Source organism: Pholcus phalangioides, unplaced genomic scaffold (genome assembly GCF_987345545.1).
Source record: "Pholcus phalangioides strain wild (caught in Gottingen) unplaced genomic scaffold, Ppha-v1.0 ptg000005l_1, whole genome shotgun sequence".
NCBI classification, from domain to species: Eukaryota; Metazoa; Arthropoda; class Arachnida; order Araneae; family Pholcidae; genus Pholcus; species Pholcus phalangioides.
In genome coordinates this window covers 10,284,912-10,307,013 of record NW_028301598.1, presented here as the reverse complement: position 1 = coordinate 10,307,013, position 22,102 = coordinate 10,284,912, and the positions used below count along the sequence as shown (strand labels likewise).

The following is a 22,102-nucleotide window of genomic DNA, read 5'->3' as shown; positions in this document are numbered from 1 at the left end:
GTGGTCTGTCCGTAAGACGTCCATTGTTTCGTCTACCCTTGACGCAGAACCACAGACGTCTCTGCCGCCAATGGTGTGATGAAAGAAGGATGTGGACGGCACAATGGAATGAAATTGTCTTTACTGACGAGTCACGCTTCTGTCTGCAACACCACCATGGTCGGATTCGAGTCTGGAGACACCGTGGAGAGAGGATGCTGAACAGCTGCGTTATGCACCGCCACACTGGTCCTGCACCGGGTATTATGGTATAGGGCGGTATTGAATATCACTCTCGCACTCCTCTAGTACGCATTGCCGGTACTTTGAAAAGCCAGCGCTACATCTCCGAGGTGTTGGAGCCAGTTGTCCTTCCTTACCTTCAGGGCTTGCCCACAGCCATATTTCATCAGGATAATGCGCTACCACACGTGGCACGCATTGTCCAAAGGTTCTTCGTCAATCGCCAGATTGAATTGCTTCCCTGGCCAGCTCGCTCTCCGGATCTTTTGCCGATAGAAAACATGTAGTCCATGGTTGCTCAACGATTGACCCAGATTACATCCCCAGCTGCCACACCAGATCAACTTTGGCAACACGTGGAAGCTGCTTGGTCTGCTGTACCCCAAGAACACATCCAAAGTCTCTTTGAATCAATGCCGAGGCGTGTGGCAGCGGTGATCTCCAACAATGGCAGCTACTCTGGCTACTGATTTTGGCAGGAACCACACTTCACAGAAGTCTATAAATTTAATCATTTGATGCTTGGTCAACATGTTATCTACAAAATAAATATTGTTGCGATATCTCTTGTCTTTCTTGGTGTTGCAATTTGGGTGGCCAGCAGTGTATATACAAAAGCCAAAATTCCTCATTCTTGCAGCATTTTCTAACCTTTGGCTACATTCTGATGCTCTATATATCTTTAGCGAATTCATGAATAAGGATTGCATCACACATTCAAATGTAGTGGTGTATTATCTCCCAGGGTTTCTTTTTCCCTTCACAAAGAAGCAGCTACAGTAGTGACACCATCATGCTAGCGGCAGGTGGTCCTATAATCCAATAAAGACACCAGCTGTCCTTAAAGGACAAAGACCAGTGTACTAGTAGTTACATTACCTCGCATACATTTTCATTTTCTTTCCCATAAGAAGTAGCACATCTCCTACTGTATATCTCCCAGTCTTAATATTCAATAGTTGTTTTTTTTTTTTTATACTTTCACACACACACACTGTTAAGCCCAGTTAATCAAGGTTCTACTGTATAGTAGTAACAGATTTATGAAAAATAATCAGCTATATACAGGGTGATTATAATTTAAGTTTTGATTCCAAAACTATACAATACGTACTGATCAGAATAACTTGAAAATTTGCATGGATACTCCTGAAGCAATGGAAGTAGATGATGCTGTACTTGGCCAGCAATATAATCTATTTTGTGCAACCACATCATTTCGGCACTTCCACAGCATCAGTGTGTGGATAGAACTTCTATCAAGATGCACATTGCAATACCAGCAAAGCAGCTGCTGAAGACCCATTTTGACAGGATGCACCTTAACCCTTGCAACTTCTGGCTGTGGGGGCACCTCAAAATGTTATGAACAGTGGTCAGATTACAAACTTTGGTGAATTGCAATCTCCAGCACATTCCCTATATGTTAGAAGTTCCTCAGGAATATTAACGGAGGGGGAGGGGACACGTTTGGTTTAATAAAGCTGAATTGCAAGCACATCCACATTATGACCATGGCATACTCCGATTCTGTTGTTGAACAAGAATTTTTGTGCTTTCAACTTCTCATATCCAGAACACGCGGTGGACAACATATTTTACATTTCTTAAGTAAGTTGTAGTTATTTGTTCAATTACTTCGTTTTTTGTGATGTTTCCATGAATTATGAACTCGTGAAATGCTATAATTAAGGTATCATTCTGCCATGACTGGCTATCGTTTCCATTCTTTGAGCAAATTTCCCACATGTTGGATGATGTCATTAATTTTACATTTTTAAGTATTTTTTCCCCTTTATCAAATAAAATTGAATTTTTTCAGGAATATTCATGTCGATTTTCAAGTCATTCTGACAATCGTTCTTTTTTTAATGTTTTGAAATCAGAACCTTAGTTATAATCACCCAGTATATCGTAAATCATTGCTAATTAATCTGCATTATTTATGCTTCATTAAATGCATTATATTCACCTAATTTTTATTACTTTTTGCAAAATAGCTTCCTAATTAAGTATACTGAAAGCAACTGGAGAAAAACCTTTATATATTATATGATTAATAATAACATTAAAAGAATTTTCAAACACACAGTAATCCATTGAGTTAAGCAAAAAATAATTAAATTGCAAAAGTTGGTTTTTGTTCAAATGTATTTATTGATTAATTAGCATGGGAATAGTGTTAATTACATTAATAAACATTTTATTTTAGTTAATTATCAGAAGTTTGAATGATTTTTCAGAAATTTCATTGTTTTTAATGTTAATACTATTTAAAACAAAAAACCGGTTTAAACCAAAAAAACCTGGTTTAAACCAAAAAAACCCGGTTTTTTTACCAACCCTGCTTCAAGGGAATTCAAAGAAAGGTGCTACAAGTTGAAACTATCCAGGACTGGGAAAGGTCAAGCAATTCCTAAATACAGAAGGATACGAATTTCACAGCTTCAAATTAAAGGAAAAAGAGTCAATCAAAATAGTGATAAAAAATATACATGTTTCATGTACAACGGCTATAATCCAAGAAAATTCGGAATCACTGGGTTTTGAAATTGACACAATAAACAGACTGGTTAGTGTTAGGAGCAAAAAGGCATTACCTATGGTGGTCATTGAGATGCCAAAAGGTAAAAAGAACAAGAAAATATTTAGACTTTACCTCTTGGACTGCCATATTCAAAAGACTGTCATGAATTTATAGTGTAAAAAAAAGCAAAAATAATATTTGCCCCAGATGTTGGAGTCCTGCAAGCCCCACCCTTGTGGGGGGTCACAGAGTATATATAGACAATGCAATAACATCATTGCAAAGCATACTGTTTGCAAGTAATTGAAGTTTTAAGGTATAATTTTTAATGGCGTTTTTCAAGGGTTTTTGTAACACCTATAATCTAAATAGCATTGAATACACAGATTTATTTATGTATTTCTTTTGAGATAGAGTATGGCAATGCAATAACATAATTAGAAAGTATACTGTTTGCGAGTAAGTGCAGTTTTAGGGGTGTAGTTTTTTTTGGGTTTTTCACCTGGGTTTTTTCTCTTTAAGAAATTCATAGCGACCCAACCATTAAACCATATATGGTAAACCCTTGACCCGCAGACCAAATGTGGCCCCAAATTTTCTGATGCGACTTGCCCCCTCAAACCTAATTTTGTAAAAATTAACTAAGCGGCACATTTACAAATCGCTTAAATAACCCGTGGCACAATTCCAAAGCATTTAAGTAGCCCGTGGCACATTTTCAGATCACTGAAGTAGGCTTCAAAGGGGGAATATATATGTTTATCGTGTACCTCATCTTCATTTCTTTGGAGAGTTTTGCCAAGCAATTGTTCTTCCTGTCTGTCATATTCATGTAAGTCTTGCCATCTTTTATTTATTTTATATTTTGAGGCTGGGAATATATATGTTTATCGTGTACCTCATCTTCATTTCTTTGAATGAAATTTATTCAAATTGTATTGGCATGCATGTGGATGATTAAACCATTTTATTCAAACTCCATGTTGTGTTTATGTGATCCAGTGGAGACTATTGAGTGAAATTCTACTGACTCTTGTGACAAAAGGCACATTGAATCTTCTCATGAAGAGGACGAAAATAACTCTAAGAAAGCAACAGAGGTAACCCCTATTTCAACACTTGCAGAAGATACAGATGTCAAAATAAAAAGACTGTTTAAGCTCAGAAATCACATTTATCATTCTATAAATCAACTTGAAGACCAACAGGGTATGGCAATTTGAATTTAATTTTTCCTTTAACTTCAACAGCATTTAAAATCATAGGTGGTTCGCTGGACCGAGACCACTGATTAAACAATCGAACCACCGAAAGGAAAACTAGTAATCCGTGGGACCAGTAGTGGAAATTTAAAGACAATATATAAGTTTATCGTAAGTTATCATAAGTTAAAATATTATGGTTATACCTCACCTAATGAAGATGATTTGTTCCGGAATCACTTTCATTAGCTGAAACTTGATTTCCTTAAGGTTTATATGGAAAATTATTTCATTCGATTCAGCTTCTGTCCGAAATTTAATGTTAAGTTTTTAAAACACCAACGAATGCTATGAAAAAGACAAACTGATCACAGACCAAAATGAACAGCTTCAAAATTTACAGGAGAATTTAAAAATTAAAGATTAACAAATTAAAAAAATTTACAAATTACAAGAGAATTTACAGGAGGACACAAAATACCAACCAATGATCTTTATTATTTTACATTATGTACACAACCAACACCAGCTTCAGTCTATCAAAGGTTGTGTTGACACAACCCAATAGACTTCACAAGTGTTCATCCATTTGTGATTCTGTCAGCTCATTTCCATGTGTAATACATGCAGATGGAAAAGATAATCTCCCAGAATGTCCAGCTTGATGCTAAGAGTCTTGCACCAAGGCTTAAACTATGGCAGGGGTGGGAAGTGACTAAGTCCATTTCGGAGCAGCTATGGAGCAGCAAAATTCAGGATTCGGAGCAGTTTTGGAGCAGCAAATTCTGGATTCGGAGCAGTTTTGGAGCAGCAAATTCTGGATTTGGAGCAGCAAAATGTGGGATTCGGAGCAGATATTTATAAATTGGAGCAGTGAAATTAACAAAAATATTTTTGTTAACCCTCAACCCTTTTCAAAATAAAACTGCACTGTCTTTTGCTATGAAACATCTCTTCATCAGCTTGATTTTTGTTTTTGGTGTTTTAGGCTTTTGACACCTTGTTTGAAAGAGCAGCTGTCATAAAATTTTTTGCACCCGTCTATTTAAGATGATTTTTGCTTACTGAGGGCACTATTTGCTGCCTTGAACAGCAGCACTTCAAATGAGCTAAAAAAATTTTATAAGTTTTTAATTTTTTTATACTTGGAAAGAAATTGTTGCAAAATGGGAGAAAATTTCGGAAGTATCAATTCGATGTTTGGCGATTCAGCACTCATTATTTGGCGAGATTGGCGATTTAACGCTCGTTATTCGGCACCATTGGCGATTTAACCCTCGTTATTCAGCACCATTGGCGATTTAACCCTCGTTATTCTGCACCATTGACGATTTAACGCTCGTTATTCGGCACCATTGGCGATTTAACCCTCGTTATTCAGCAACATTGTCGATTTAGCGCTCGTTATTCGCCAACATTGGCGATTTAACACTCGTTATTCGGCAAAGTTTCTAAACTAACATTCGTAATTCGGCGGACATGCGCTTTTTACTCCCGGAATGACAATTTTTTTCACGAAACATAGGGATTTAACGGGGCTAACAAGAAAGAGTTTTTCTCTTTCTCGTTAGCCCCGGGGATTTAACACAATGACAATCGACTACAGTAATTTCTGCTGCTTCCAGTGACGACTTTTTTTTTTTACGGAAACACTCGAATTTGCACTTTAAAGCTGAAAGGCATTGCAAACCATCTTCAGTTCCACGATCACGGACAATATCGGGGTTTCGCGATGGAAAGCCCGATCAGGGGCCGATAGTTTAAGTATAGTGGAATAAAACACGCTCTTCTCTCTCGTAAAGTTAAAGTTTAAGTTTCAAAGAAAGTTTAAGTTAAAGTTAAAGTTTCGTGGCTAGCAGGAACAAAATTTTTTTGGCGTCCTTTCCGAAATTCCGGGCATACTGTAGCAAAATTCGCTATTTGGCGCAGAAAAATGCGAAAATACGCTATTGGAGCAGGATGGCGCAAGATATTAGTTTTGGCGCAGTGCGGCGCAATTGGCGCAGAGTTCCCACCCCTGCTACGGTCAAATTTTTCGCAAAATGCAAAAGAAAATCATAGAATGCAAAAAAAGTAAGAGCCACTTTCGCAAAAATGCGTACAGGAGGTATGCAACGAGTAGACATCCAACCATCAATCATTACATTAGCATTGTAGAATTTTGTGCTACAGCTTTTCCCCCATTTTTGCGAAAGGAATTTTTTTATCCAGCTTAAACCGTCTTGCACTGAAAGAGTGCATGATCTGGAAACAGGCTACCTTTTTATTTTCAATGCATTTTCTATTTTGGCTGAATTTTTCATTTTACATGAAATGGTTAGAATAATTTTAAAAAGCAAAGAGTAGGGAAATCTGAAAAAAGATTTCGAGGTGGACATGAGCTAATCGGGTCCCAGTGACTAATTCTGATGATTGGTGCAAAAATTCAGCTCATGATGCAGCTATTTTACGTTAGTATATGCATTCACATCATCAAAAATGTTTGTTAGCTGAATCCCTATTTGTTAGCCGAAGCAGAAAAATCAGAAAAAAATCGTTGTCAGCCGAAAAGTTTGTTAGCCAAGGTATCACTGCTTACAAAATCTTGTTTTTTTTCAACACTTGTTACAATTTTACATCTAATTAAGAAAATTTCAACCATTATTTACCTGCAAGTATTAATGCATCATAAAATTTACGACTAATTTTTCCCCCCTAGATGTTCTTTGTCCCTTTCAGTAGTTCAATACATTTCTTGTTTAAGTATATCTTTCAGTAAGTGAACTTGTGTAAATCATGCTCATACCAGACATTCACCTTAAAGATAGGAAGCCCTCTTGAATTATAGCCCTCTACAGGGAAAAATGATAATCCGCAAAGTTAATTTGGATCAACGCCCTTTCATGTTACATAAATAGATTTTAAGTATCAGTATTTCTTGTTTGTTTGTTTATTTTCCATTTCACATTGTTCATTTATTCATAAATGGTGAACAAAATTTGAGAGATTAGTTGAAAACATGCATTTCTAATAATTAACAAGATTTGTTTCAATTAACATGCAGTCAGTTAATTTATATCGAGAAAATTTTATTTAAACCAAAAATATAATTTTTTCACACCCTGTTGAAGACTTCGTACAATGTTTGAGAGGATCCAAAAGAAAACAAGTGAAAAATATGAATTTATAAATGAAAAAGGTTTCATGATCTCTTACGTTTTATACAAGCACAAAATATTGTAGTATTACACTATGTTTATTGATACAAATACTAGGCCCTATACTGATTGTACATGTTTCATCTTGATTTCCACAAAGTATTCGATTGAGTCCAACATCGTAAACTCTTCAAGTGTTTACATGATATTGAGAGCAACTTGTTGAATTGGATAGAATCATGGTTGAACACAGGTCACAACGGGTTATGTTGAACATGAATGAATGAATGAACGCCAGGGTCTCTGCCACTGGACTTATCCCGTTGCAGAGATCTCTTCCAGCCCAGCTTCGTGGCAGAGTCTGGAACAAAGTGAGTGTGTACACCTAACAGTCTGAGTGTGTAGCTAGTTTTGTGTATGATATTTAAGTGCTGCCATCTATACTTCAAATTGTGAGTGAAGTGTAATGATTGAATATTTATAACGTTGTAGGCCTGTTGCTCTCTGTGGCGAGGGAGATCGGTGTAACGGGGAGATCGGCTCGCATTCGCGCCTTGAAGTTGGGAACCACAGAAAACCAACTTCAGCCGACCACCACTGTGGGGTTCGAACCCGGATCCTCGCATCGCGAGTCCGTCACTATAACCACTCGACCACCACAGCGGCGGGTTATGTTGAACAGGGAATTTTCTGATTTGACATGTGAAAAATGGATTCCCTCAAGGTAGTGCCCTTGGACTGATACTTTCTTCCACATTTTATCAATAAACTTGATCAGGGTATTATTAACAAATTTGCAGATATTGTGAAGCCAATAGGGGTAGTCAAGAATTCAGGCGATAGGGAGACAATCCAGAATAACTTCAAATATGATTGCGAATAGTCAGAATTCTCATTGACGAGTAGCTTAGGTTTTCTGACCATTGTCTAGCAGGGTCAAAAAATCGAATGGATTGCTTGGTTTCATTATTAAAAATGTTTCTTTGCCAGGTGGGGGGGGGGGGGGGGGGACAAATGTATTTTTGAAAGTCGCTTTTTCCCAACTTTCCCAAATGATAGGCCTGCTTTTCGAATTTTGCTAAAGTCATTCTTCTGCTTAGTTCGTCCTGGAGTAGAATGTGTCATAAAGTTTTAGAGTACATACCTACAGAGGGACATATACTTGGTTGAAGCGGTGCAGGGAAGTGCTATGTGTGCTCTTGTTGGCAGACAAGGCTTGAGCCATAAAGACCTGATTTCTTGAATATGTTAACAGTGGAGGAACGCAGGTGTCAGAGATGATCAAAATTTTCACAAATTTCAATGGGATGGATAAGATGAACCATGAGTTATTAAAAGTGTCAATTAACTGCTTTGACAAGGGGACACCAGTGTCGTTTCTAGTAAGGGACAATTTTAGGCTGTGATGTCACAAGGAGTTTTTCTCTAATTGGGTTGCTAATGAATGGAATAGCTTACCTCTGGGGGTCATGAAACCTAACACAATTGACATGTTTAAAAATATAATAATAAACATAGCGGAGCACATAAAACGTAGCAGGATAAATTGAGAAGATATCCATACTTAAAAGTAAGATAACCATAATCTTTATGGGCACTGTGTAATGTTACTATGTTATTAGTTACTATGTTTCTTTTCACGATATATTCTATTTTTGTGTTCAAATTCAATATGCATTTCTTGTTGCTGGTGTTTCTCCACACCGAATGAAATAGTCTGCAGCAGCCACATCACAGTATCACTAAATTATGAACAATAATTCAGTCTCCCCTGCGTATTACTCTCCTGAAATTATCAAACTTTTTCTAAGAAATAGGAGTATTTTTCTAACAAAAATCACCATTTCTATCAGAAATGAAATGCCAAACAAGCTTTTACTAAATTCTGAATAGTAAATCTTTGAATAGTCCTGGAATTGAAAGCCTGATCTCCCCCTCACCCCCCCCCCCCAGAACTAGTTCAGATAGATAAAAGAATTCATCGTTTTCCCAAGAAGTGAAAGAGCTCACCTCACAAAAGGGGATCAGAACAACTCTTCTCATCCAAAGGAGAAAAACTTGAACTTGGCCAAAAATTCTTTCCATTTTAATAGGTTTTGTATCCACAAAAGAGACTAAATATGCTTTCTGATTCCGCATTAGTCAATTTCTGTCTGAAAGATGATTTCTATGGTTGAAAAATAATTAATTATTCATACGACTATATATTCATTCCATTCAAAACAGGTTTCCATCTCATACATTGCCCATTTTAGACAAGTTTCACTGTATAATAGTTTTGGAATAATAAAAAATAAATCACTAACTTTGATGAATAAATAAAAAATAGGCCTATGGAGCTCCACCAGACATTATATACCAGAAAGGGCTGAGCGAGTCAAAAAAAAGGTAGAGAATAGCTGAGTTAGACGATTCAAAATAAACACTTTCAATAATTCATAAAAATCTTTTTTGCAGTCCTGTTGAGCTTTGAATTACACAAGTTCAACAATGTAAAAGACTATTTCGTAAAGAAAACTATCTCAAATTTTTTTTTTTTTGTTCCCATCAGTTTTTAGATAGAATGGTTCTTCTGTATCAATGCATGTGAGTAAAACATAATCAAAATACTGAGCACCTGCATAGTAATGAACTTCTTCAGTGTGTTATTCTTCTGGAAATCTACATCATTTATAATGCAGCAGACAATGTATGGACGAATGTCTTGTGCTCTTGCTTTACAGATCACCTTAATCACATCATCTTGCACATGCAGCACAGTTATTTGGTCTAGCAGCTGCAAAACCTACAAAGGCATAAACAAAAAATTACAGAAACTAACGAAAAAAAACTGCAAATCCAGGAAAATACTTTAAACACATTTGTTACAATTTCAATGCTTCAATCAGACTTTTATTTCAGTTAGCGTTACAAAATTTAATAGGCAGGGTTTATGCTACATAAAAAGTTCCTTTAGCACAAAATTAAAAATTGGAAAAACGCTTTAACAAAATACTAAAATGCAAATGATTGATGGATGGATGCCTACTCGTTTCGTACCTCTTGTACGCATTTTTGAGAGAAAGTGGCTACTACTTCTTTCTTATTCTAAGATTTTCTTGCGCATTTTGCAAAAAATGTGACCATAGCAGCTTCAATCCTGTTAATAGGGTAGCTTTAACCTTTACCTGGCCTCATGGTGCCATTTTGACCCCAGCGCGTATTAGTGCATTTAAAAAATCAACAAAAAGAGTTTTCATAAAAGCAATGGGTTTTTTACGTGACTATTCATCCATTAATTAAGTCATTACATTTTTCAAATTTGTTTAAATATTTTCTCAAAATGGTCTTTTACTAAGGCACACATTCAAAATTATATATTAAGTTTTTTGAATACAATTTTCATGATTAAAAAATTAACAGGTACGATTAAAATATGCTCAAAAAATAAAATCTACAAATTCAGATAATATTTAGCATTTTTACACAAGCACCAAATTTGGCCTTATTCAAAGTCGGAAACACAGTCCTTGCAAACAACTAAACATGTTGATCACACCTAACAGCACTATCTCCATGCTAAACCTTGTATATCTGATGTTTCTTAATTTGAAACCATTATCGAGAAAACTGGTATTCTTCTGAGGCATTTTGATCTGAGTAATTCGGCTGTCAGGCAAACACTTATGCAATTGGTGTGGTTGGGTCATTTTGACCCCATGGTAACTTTGGTCAAAGATGTAGAAAGAAAACAAATTTGTCAAACACATGTAAACTGACTTGAAAGGTACTGAAAATAGGATGGTCCAGATCCATTTCTTTCTCAAGGGATGGCAAGATGAGCACTGCATGGAGTCTAGATGGCCCCACCACCTCAGTAAAGAGTTAAACAAGGATATATTCATGTGCTCCCGTTGTAACGATTGCTTTTGTTTAGATAGCATCACTATTTTGATAAAAGAGTAATACTAGTTTTTTTTAATGAAAAAAGAATAGATATATTTTTTATCCTGTGTCCGATCACCAGCCTCATTTTATCCTGATTTGCATTGTTGCAGTATTTATCTCTTGCACACAGACTTCATGAACCAACCCGATCAATATTAAATTTAGGTAAATGCGGATATCATTGTCATAAAAATAATGGCAGAATTTGAATTGTCAACGAATTACAGTAAAACCAGTATGAAATGAAACGACAAGAGACTGAAACGATGTTCCATTTTAGACAGGTTTCTGTTCCATATCAGTGCACATCACAGCACTAATCACTGATGGGGAGACTATCTTTGGATTCTGTTCAAGACAGATTTATTATACAGTGTATGTCTTTGGAGAAGTTTCACTATATATACCATTCAAAATTTCATATCGGTGCAATTTGCTTAGGTTTTTTATTTATTTTAATCCAAACAGCTATCAGGGTTCATACAAAATTTTCGAAACAAAATATATATGAGTTTTTAAGGAGTCATGGGGGTCAACTCCCCCAATAAAAAAATTGCATCAGTAGACTACAACATTTTTTGTTGAAATTGAATGGTAATTTGATGATGGTATAAATCTCGCATTTATGTCTCTCACATTAGTGATCTAGTATATCCAGTGAGACTTGGGGGGGGGGGGGATAAAGCCAGAAAACAAAAATAATATAGGGAAATAATTGTTCTGTCCCTTAAAATACAGAATGTATTTCCATAATGTGATATAACAAACCTTTATTCATACTAAAATGTTCCTTTACGCCAAATCTCCCTGGATCTGTGCCTGGCAGTGATTTTGACAATCTGTACTATTTAATTTTCGTATTTAACTGAAAAAAATATGACAGGGAGAATGTGGTAAAGGGTTTAAATTGAATAGATAACTTATTAGATTTAACTTAAAACTTCAAAATCTCTTAACTAAGAAAACTTTACTTTAAAACATAGTTTCCATTCTGTTGTGTTGGTTGAGTTTTTGGAAGACGTAACAGAGTGGACAAATTAGCCTAAATTATTTTTTTCCCATTATAAATTTAAATTATTTGTGAAAACTTTTATTATATTTAGAAGCATATCTCCATGTGCTATCACTAGATGCTGATATAGATGAAAAAAAAATCTTAATTATTTATGATAATGACGTAACAGAGTGGACATCTGACAGAGAAAAATCTGGTACTAAAGACATAAAATGAATAATAAGTTATTTTGCAAAAGTCAAATCCGAAATTGTTGATCAAGCATTTAAAGTAAACCTTCCAATGAGCTCAAAAGTGTTATCAGATTTAATCTGGTATAAAAACATATTTCCCAAATCACCGTAACAGAAAAATGGGAAAAACTTCGACATGAACAAAAAAAGTTTTTCATAAGAAAAAAAAAAAAAAAATTTCAAAATTTTATTGTCAGTTTTATTCATCTATGACACATATAAAATGTGGTTCCAAGTTTTCTGAAACAAAAAATTCCATGTTTGCACCAAGTTTCTTTAACACTTTTTTGAAGCTGGGACAGCCAGATTTTGACGTTTTGCTACAAACAATGATTTTTTAAAAGAATTAGATACTATCTGAAACAAATTAAGAAACACTGCATGACAGAGAATTAAATGAAGAACTAGAAAACAATTAAAATTACTACCAGAGTGCTCTGAAATTTTGTAAAAAAAATTACAAAGTCTCGGAAACAGTTTGTACGCTTTTTTTGGGAATGACCCATATCATTGTTGTGAAATATTTTATTCAGAATGGTTATGAAAATAAATAGTTGTCTGTCACTGTAATATGCAAATTTCTCAGAGCTACCGATTCCACATCTTGATTAGCTGTTGTAAGGATGGATGCTGGGAAACTGTTAGTTCAAATATCAGCAGTGTACTGGGAATCAACACTTTTTCACATTTCATCCCGTTTCAATGCATTTGTTCTAGTCGTCAACAATTAATGAGAAGTTCCATCCCAAGAGCTACACACAGGGTCGCCTCTCAACCATCATGCACTTTTGAAAATTCCATAGCATGCTTCGGCACTGTTCCAATCACTTAGCCTATCCTCCTACTCGTTGTTTTGTTGTCCGACCAGAATGTCTTCATGAATCTTTCTCTCGAATGAAATGAACTTGCTGTAGAAGACAGCGATCTGTCTATGTTGTCCTTGGACTCATTGACTCTGGTTTCCTGCTGTACCTGCACTGCTGGGAGAGAGCCAAACTGTTCTTACAAACTGAGAAGTTTTAATTCTCGTGTTGATGTGTAACGTGTCGCGACAGACAGAACCGGTGAGAATGAACCACTTTGTTGAATTATCAACACCAACATTTTAAGGAAAAGTTTGTTACCAAGATAAGTCTAAACCTTTTGTTATGAAAAACTTAAAAATTAATATTGTTGAATAAATGATTATGTGTGGAAAACAGGGTCTCACTGTTGTCATCTGTGTAGCGAATCAATGTTGGGAAACACTAAAAATAATCTGGGTATGCAAATGTAATGTTGCAAGTTTCACTTTGCCTTAAACATGGTGAGAGGTTTTGTTTTGACCAAGGACCTTCTTTATCATGTTTATCGGCATTTAATTTTTTTAAGGTATTTCTTAAACAAGGGAGAAATTTTCCATGAAAGTGGGGGGGGAGGCATATAGTGGTTTTTTTTTTCCATGCCACTTCATGTGACGGTATCGCGACTCACGGTTTCTGATAGCAATAACGAAATTATAATTGTATTTGGAAAAAGTCCCACTTGCAGGGGTGCAAGCGCCCCTCATCTATTTCAGAGCAGCAAATTTCATTTTTGGAGCAGAAATTTTGAAAATGGAGCCGAACAAAAAACCAAACTATATCTGTGCAATATAAGGAGTAAATGCCAAAAGTTTTACCAAAAATGGTTGAAACAAATAATTCTAAATAAATATCCTTTACAAATTAAAATCCATTTAAATTTTTTCTGAATTATCTCATCTGTTACTACTAAAACAAGCATTACTGAAATGACGAATAAAAGTTATGAGACTCTTTTCAAATTAAGCAACATGCATACTAAAAACCTAGGCAACAAGAATTTCTGCTGCTTGAACACCAAAATCTTATTCATCCTGATATAGCAAAAAAAGTGTGTGCAGAATATAATAAGGGTTTCCGTGAAAAAAAAATAGCTTCTCACAAAATTTAAAGGAATTATTAAATTTAAAAGCAAATGCAAAAAAACGAGAAAAATATAAATACCTTATTTACTTAAACAATTTTTCAACCTAATAGCATGTTAATATATTACGAATCACGAGTTGCTTTCAGAAGTTCAGCATCTCTCTCAATGACAATTTTTTTCAAATATTTCATGCCCTTGAACATAAGATTTCATATGTCTTATTCCATTAAAGCATTGGATGGATAGATTTTTCAATGTTCGAACAGACTTTTATTTATTTGTTAACAATGAACTCTCTTTCACTGTCTGCGTTACCATGTGCTAAAGATAAAAAAGCCTTCACCAAAACTGGCAAAATTTTGAACTTTGGGCTGCTTTCAAGGTTACAAAGTTTGAATATGTCTGCCCAATATCTATCTATTCTCTGAACTGATTTCACTTCTTGTAATTATTTGCATTGTAGTGCAACCCATTCATCACACATAATCAATAGTTCTGTTGGTGATACAATGTTAAACAACATTCCAGCAATACGTGAGGGAGTAATGTACCATCCCAGCAATGCACGAGAGGGAGTGCAAAAAACAAGAAAGGGTGCAAACATTTCATTCTCTCCAACATGTTTTGGAAAGGTAGGACATTAATATATAATAGGTATCTCACAGAAGTTATGTAAAATGAGCATGCTCCTAATACAAACTCCTTCCTCTGACTATTGTTAAGAGCATGCCCCTCCCCCACCAATGCAGTGGCGGACCGTGCGGCCATATTGGGCGCCGCTCAAGGAAGGGTGCCCAATGGAGTTGAAAGGGTGGAAAAAGGTTTGTCGACCAAAAAAACGTGGTCAGTAGCGCCAAAAACAGATTTTGCATGGGTAGAAATTGTTTTCCTCGAGTCGCCCGTGTTCACCAAATCCGGATTTTTGCAATGTGAAATTGCCACGATCGGCAACTGCCGACGATAATCACATGACCGCATAGTGACTAGATGACAAAACTATGAATATTTTAGCTGGAGTTTTAACAGATCCCATTATTTTCCAGTGATCTTCGAAAAATGTTGGTAATTTAAACGAGTAAACCAATCCTTTTTTCGATGTATGCGGTCTTTGAACGCAGGTTGGCAGCCGCGAAATTACCGTAATTTTCAGTGTATAACCCGCAGGAGAAAAAACTGTCTCCGAAATCGGAAAATTCGGCATATTCATTCAGGGACTTTGATAGCCCGCCGGTTAACCAATAACAGTATAGGACTTTATACTTCAAGGTAGTAGAACTACTTTCCAAGGTCACGACATAACGCGATTGTGATAGATGGTGGGAAGTGAAAAAAAATTAAAGTTTCTCCCTCCGTATTTTTTTCCATGTCTCGGAAAGAACGCGTCCCGTGAACAAAATTTTCATGCTTCTTTTTCCTAAATTAAGGGTATTTGACGCACTACAGTGCATTAGATGTACCTCCGCGAACCAGAAACAAGAATTGGCACAAATGCGCAGAGATTCGGCGCCTTGGCGCACCATGTAGCAAGAGAACCGTTTCGGCACAGTTTGGTGCAATTGGAGCAGCTCTTGCACCCCTGCACTTGCAAGTACAGTAGAACCTCGTTTATCCGAACAACTCAGTAAACCGAAAACCTTCACAGCCTAACTCATTTCCAGTTTTCTGTAGTCGATGATGCTTGACAGCTGGTATTTTCTTCGAACTTCAATCCTTTTTTTCCCAATTCCATAGCTTTGTTCTATATTACACAATAGTTCTTACTTCTAAACAATTATACATATTGTACCTGAGAGATATAGATCTAAGGGGCAGATCCAGGTAAAGCGTAAGTAGGTACAAACGATTGACAAGCAAACAAACGTGTGAATAGGAGCAGATTTCACTGTCATATGTTATTTATGTTTTCTTCTGACAAATTCATCTTAAATTTAATTTACTCCTTTGCACCGTCAAATCAGTTTCGAGAAATCGATTTTGCAAACTTTCACTTTTCCGAACACCCTTCGATCCCGATGTGTTCGGATAATCAATGTTCTACTGTAACCACCAATTCCATATGATGAACGAATATTGGTGAAACAACTGGGACATAACGGACTACTACTACTAAACCAGACATGCACCTCATCCATATTCCTCTGCAGAACTTCTAACGAATTGGTACATGTTGGAATGTGTGTGTACATTTAATAAACCTTCCGCGAAGTTTGTTTCCAAGTAATGCTTGTTATTTGTAGTGCACTGCCATCTACCATCAATTTTTTCACTATGAGTTTTTCTCAACTCATAGTGTAATGGATGAATAATTATACCATTGTAGACTTGTTGCTCTCTGCGGCAAGACTTTAACGGGGAGCTTGGCTCCCACTCACGCCTCAAAGTTGGGAACCGCAGAAAACCAACTTCAGCCAACCAACATTGAAGCAACGGTGGGATTTGAACCTGCATCCTCGCGATGCAAGTCCGTCACTATGACAACCACAGTGGCGACATAACTGACTGTAAAATGTTAAACCACTTACATTTTTTTTTCTTTTATTGTACTTTAAAACGATGGACTTTTCTTTTTTTTTTTCTTTTAACCCTTAACTTGCCTCGTGGGATAATTTTGGTCCCAGCAAGTGTTAATGCATTTTTAAAATCTACAAAAAGAATCTTCATAAAAGCAATGAGATTTTACATGACTTGATTGATCTGTAACTACATAATTTTTCCAATTTCTTCAATTATTTTCTCAAAAATAGTCTTTTATTAAGACACATTCGAAAGAAATGGAGGAATACATGACTTTTGAATTTTTCTTTCAAATCATATATTGAATTTTTTGAATGCAATTTCCATGATTAAAAAATTAATGAATGTGATTAAAATATACTGTGAAAATAAAATTTACAAATCAAAATAATATTTACTGTAGTTTCACAAGAACCAAGATTATTATTCTAAGTCAGAAACAAAGAGTGTCTTCGCAAACAACATCATGACATATTGATCACACAGATCTTAAGCGCAATTCACTAATTTTATCCTCATGCTCACCTCGGATATCCAATGTTTCACCATTAATTTTAAACCATTATCGAGAAAATTGATGCTCTTCCGATATGCCATTTTGATCTGAACACTCCGCCCATCAGACAAAAAAAAAAGACACAAGTGGCGTCATTTTTACCCCATAGTAACTTTGGTCAATGATATAAAAAAAGGAAAAAGTATAAAAAACCATCATAAATTTGTCAAACATGTAAAAAACTAGCTTGAACGGTACTGAAAACAGGATGGTCCAGATGTATTCATGCATGGGGTCAAAATGACCCCACCACGTCAGTTAAGGGTTAAGATTAAATTATGCATTATTGTTATTCGGCCGTTACGAGGCATTAGAATGGAACTGTCTAATGTTTATCACAAAAATTACATTATTCTTTTCAATGTACACAACACGTTTCAGATTCCTGAGGAAGTTTTCAAAGAAAGAAACACGAATCTTTGGTCAACTGCAAAAACTAGGTCATTCACCAGTCGGTCCCTGGCTTTGATTCTTGCTGTCCAAGTCCCTCTTTTGGTTGCTTACTGACTTGGTCCCCTTGCTCTCTACGTCACTATTTCAATAACTCGCATGTTCGCAAACTACCTGGGCCAGTGTTTCCCAACCTTTTTCTCATCCAGCTGCCCCTTGTGTAATGTGCTGTCTATTCAATATGAAATTCATATTTTTCACAGCTAATTACATTATAATTATTCTTATATTAATTACGATGAAAATTCTAAACATCAAGAATTATAAAATTAATTTATTACTAAAATACACACAGGTATATTATCAACAAATTAAAATTACATAAATTTTCATAAATTGACTATTTCAATCGAAATGGAAAACAAGCAAGGGAAAAGTGGATAAAAATATACATGTATGTTTTTTGGCTGTTGGCAGCAGAGTAAGTAAAAGCATCATGACTACAGCCGACTCATGTGTGGAATCGGCCATAGACGAGTTAACTTATGTGTTGAGCCGTCTCAAAAAGGGGCTATTATTGATGTCACCCCTGCATACCCACCTTTCCCCTACGATCGCTAACCGAAAAAGAAACTTATACACAAAAAAATCTCAAAACTACATGCAAAGAGGTGAAATATTATGTCCAAGTTTTTCAAACTGGGAACATTCGAATATGGTGCGACACATTTCTGTGAGCGAAAGCTAAAATATATTGTGTCAAATTATACACATAATTCATATTACTTAAAGATATGAAAAATTCACACTTTTTTACAATTTAATCTTTATATAATAAGCAGTGAGCATGTTATAATTTTTTTTCCCCATCTCTCACTAACCGGGTGGAAACCACTGATCTAAGTGGACCATTTATCCAAGTACCTTGCTCTTCAGGTAGAAGTTGATTTATGATTTTCCTGCCCTTCTCCCATTCTAGTTTAATTTTCTTGACCACTCATTTCTTAATATTGCTGCCTCTCAAAACTTGTCTTAGTCTATAGCCCACTCTACACCCCTCCCCATAAATAAGCCACTGAGCCCCAGCGGGAGAGGACACTTGTAATAAGGTCCGGATTTTCAAATAAGTATGTAAATTGGTAGATAGATATGGGCCTGACCTGGGGAAGGGGCTACGATGCTCTTATAACTGACCTGCCGAGCTCCGAAACCAATATAAATACTAACCTCTTCATTCTCAACACCCTTCTTGTTCTGTTTGGTTTTCTTTTTGGACTTGCCCGTTTTGCTGTCCTCAGAGTTCCCTTTCTGGCAGTGGCTGCGCACGTACTCCAAGACCTGTTTAGTATGGCACTGATCGATCAACTTGGCCAGCCTCTTGTCTTTCAAGTTGTTATTCTTGAGGTTGAGCTCTTTAAGCTTGTTGCAATCGCCAAGCTCACCAGGTATCTCGCTCAGGCAATTGTCGCTCAGGTTGAGAGTTTTCAAGGCAGTCAATTGCTTGATTTGGGAGCTCAGGGACAAGACAGAGTTGTTGTTGGCGATCAGCTCCGAGAAATGAGTCAGGCCGCCCTGGCACAAAGTGTCGGGAACCTCGGCGAACTGGTTGAAAGATATGTTCAGGGAGACGAGATTCGACAAGTTGGACAAGTCCGGAATGACAGCGGAGAGCTTGTTGTTGCTGACATTCAGCGACTGCAAATCAGTGAGCCCCTCAAGCTCTTTGGGCAAAGCGCTTATCGAGTTGAACGACAAGTCGAGGAACTTTAGTTTCTTCAGTTTGCCGACGCTCGACGGTATCGACTGGATCTTGTTGTTCGCCAGCACCAGTCGCGCCAAGTTGCCGAGCTCGCCGATTTCGTCGGGTACCACCTCGAGGATGGTCTTGCTTATCTCTAAGAAATTAAGGGTCGTTATCTTGAAGACATATTTGTCCAGGCCCTCCTTCGAAATACGCTCAGATATCGCTGCCCCGGATAACACGAGCTCGCATCTCTTACCTTCGAGGGCCTGTTTCACTTCAGGCCAAGATGAGGCCATCGATAAATAGTGAGAATCAAACTAGTTCTTGAACGAAAGTGGCAATAATTACCAATTGACACGCTTGTTTCAAGCACGCAGTTCCAGCCGGCTTTGACGAACTTTCAAGCGGCTCTGTTGACGAATGAGTCATCCGTACAATAAAGACGTGCATCTTTCCTGACCTCTAGTGGACATAAACGTAAGCTTTCTTGAAGAGTCAACGTAGCCGTGCATAAATCCAATAATTCCAGTTATAGAAAATAAATGAACGAATAGTAAATAATGTTTCAACAATAAAATATGGTAAATTAATTTGCTATATAAATTGTAGCTTCAACGTTCTTTGTTCGGTATTTTAAATTTGTTAGATTTGACGTCACGTTCTCGCCATCTTCTTTCGTCATTTCATCATGCTCAGGTGTGTCACAAATCTGTATTTCATTTTATTTAAAATACTTTTTTACATTGAGTAGAATAAATCAAACACCGATTTGTATTGTAACAGTCCTTTTCAAATTTAGTCAAGAAATTGGATATTTTTCACTAAGCAATCAGAATAGCAGTCGCATAATCCAATGTTCTGTGTAATTGTGTTCACTATCATGAAAAAGTTGAATCACGTGGTTTTGTTTATTGTTTACACGTGTTCAAAAAACAACTACAAGTCCGAGTTGTTTATTTATACGAATTATAAACTAATATTTAATGAGTTGTTAAAAGTCAAAGATGCCTATCCTTAGTATGGCCAAGAAACATGTCGCATCCAATGCGATGAGATACTTTCTATTTCTCAAAAAGTAAATAATTCCATTTGCTGTAATTAATCCTATTTAAACTGGAGTCAAGAGCCTCCAACATCCTGGAGTGGGCCCTTAGCCCGAGAATTTCGGCTGGCCCTTAGTGGTCAGAACTTTCTGCGGGCTTCACTTATTAATTTCCTAGTAATAAGTATAAATTTATCTAAAATAACAATTCGAAACCCCGGGTCAGCGTTTACACCAGTGATTCCCAACGTGGGCGTTAGCGCCCCTGGGGGGTGATGGAATGTTGAAGGGGGGCGGTAGAAGTTACGGGTATAACATAGGATCCTATGGGTTAGATTGCGTGGGGGGGGGGGGCGATGGGAGAAAAAAAATTCTTCTACTCGTTTGTGCCGGTGCTGTCGTGCGAGCATCGCGCTGGACTCTCATTGTGAGGATCTTGGTTCAGACCCTGCTAGTGGCACAGTGGTGGTTGGCTGAAGTTGGTTTTCTGTGGCTTTCCAACTTCTAGGCGCGAATGCGAGCCGGTGTCCCATTTAAAAGAGACTACACAGAGAGCAGGCAGCCCTTAAACACGTCATTACACTTCACTCACAGTTAGAAAAATTGATGGCAGATGATCTGTGTCAGAAACGGTGACATCACCCCAGAAACAGGTTGCTACCGCTGGGACTTCCACACTGAGGAGTTACCACACCATTCTCTCAGTGAGTATATAAAAAAAGGCTGCCATTCAGAATCAAGAATAATTCATTGGTCTCAGTCTAATTGCCCTTTGTGTGCAGAAAATGACTGCGGTGTGACAAAGGTGTATGTCTGAGGATGATGTCACTCTGCTATCCATACAAAGGTTTTTAACATCTGGCTGATGTGGAGATATATTTAGGAAAAAGAAAATTCAACTGCCCCTGCAGGGAATCAAGACCCACGTCCTTTTACTTTCTGGGTGGGCGCACTAGACTACAGAGGCAACAGATATCTCAATCTTTCCTTAGAGCTCGTGTGCACTGAACAGGACCGTACATGGATGGTCTGACACAATTCAGGCCAAAGCTGACAATTGACACTGCCACCAGATGATGACTTATCTGTGGATGATGTCATGTACGGCCTTGTTCAGTGCACACGAGCTCCAAGGAAAAATTGAGATATTCATTGCCTCTGTGGTCTAGGGTGTTCAGGCAGAAAGTCAAAGGACATGTGTTCGATTTCCCCACATTGGCAGTTGAATTTTCTCTTTCCTAAAGATATCTTCGCATCAGCCAGCTGTTAAAAACCTTTGCAAAAATGATCTGACTCTATTTTAAATAATACAATGGTCGGGGAGGGGAGGGGAAGCTCTCTGGGTTCAATAAAAGCACAATTGTGGAATTAAAACTTTAGCAGCTAGTATGCCAAAACTTAATTTAAACGGAAATATACATATATTTTTTTTTAACGTGATCCACATGTATTCCCAAGGGATCAGCATGTTCCGTCCAGGGAATTTGTTAGTGTTAGTAAACATCCATGCCCGAACCGGGATTCGAACCCACACCTGCACAGTGAGAAGCTAGTTCCCTAACCACTCGACTGCCAGGCGGGGATATGAAATGTACAACTTGAGAAAGTCCAAATGCAACCTAAGAAGAAATTCCAAATGAAATATTCCAATATTAAAAACTGAA

General features: G+C 36.9%; 2 protein-coding genes across 3 annotated transcripts in view; one reads left to right on the top strand and one right to left on the bottom strand.

Moving 5' to 3' along the window:
- Positions 1 to 19,816, bottom strand: part of LOC149086280 (leucine-rich repeat-containing protein 47-like) — a 48,431-nt gene extending 28,615 nt beyond the window's left edge. The window contains exons 1-2 of the mRNA XM_089232308.1: positions 18,880 to 19,816; positions 9,706 to 9,873 (exon numbers count right to left, since the gene is read on the bottom strand). Of these exons, the coding sequence (XP_089088434.1) occupies positions 9,706 to 9,873; positions 18,880 to 19,692 (981 nt within the window). The 5' untranslated portion in view covers positions 19,693 to 19,816. The remainder of the gene's footprint in view (positions 1 to 9,705; positions 9,874 to 18,879) is intronic.
- A 442-nt stretch (positions 19,817 to 20,258) lies between these two features.
- Positions 20,259 to 22,102, top strand: part of LOC149086276 (corrinoid adenosyltransferase MMAB-like) — a 36,210-nt gene continuing 34,366 nt past the window's right edge. The window contains exon 1 of one of the 2 annotated variants that reach the window (XM_089232306.1): positions 20,259 to 20,471. In XM_089232306.1, coding sequence (XP_089088432.1) covers positions 20,401 to 20,471 — 71 coding nt within the window. In that variant the 5' untranslated portion in view covers positions 20,259 to 20,400. The remainder of the gene's footprint in view (positions 20,472 to 22,102) is intronic. The other variant, XM_089232305.1, reaches the window with a different exon arrangement.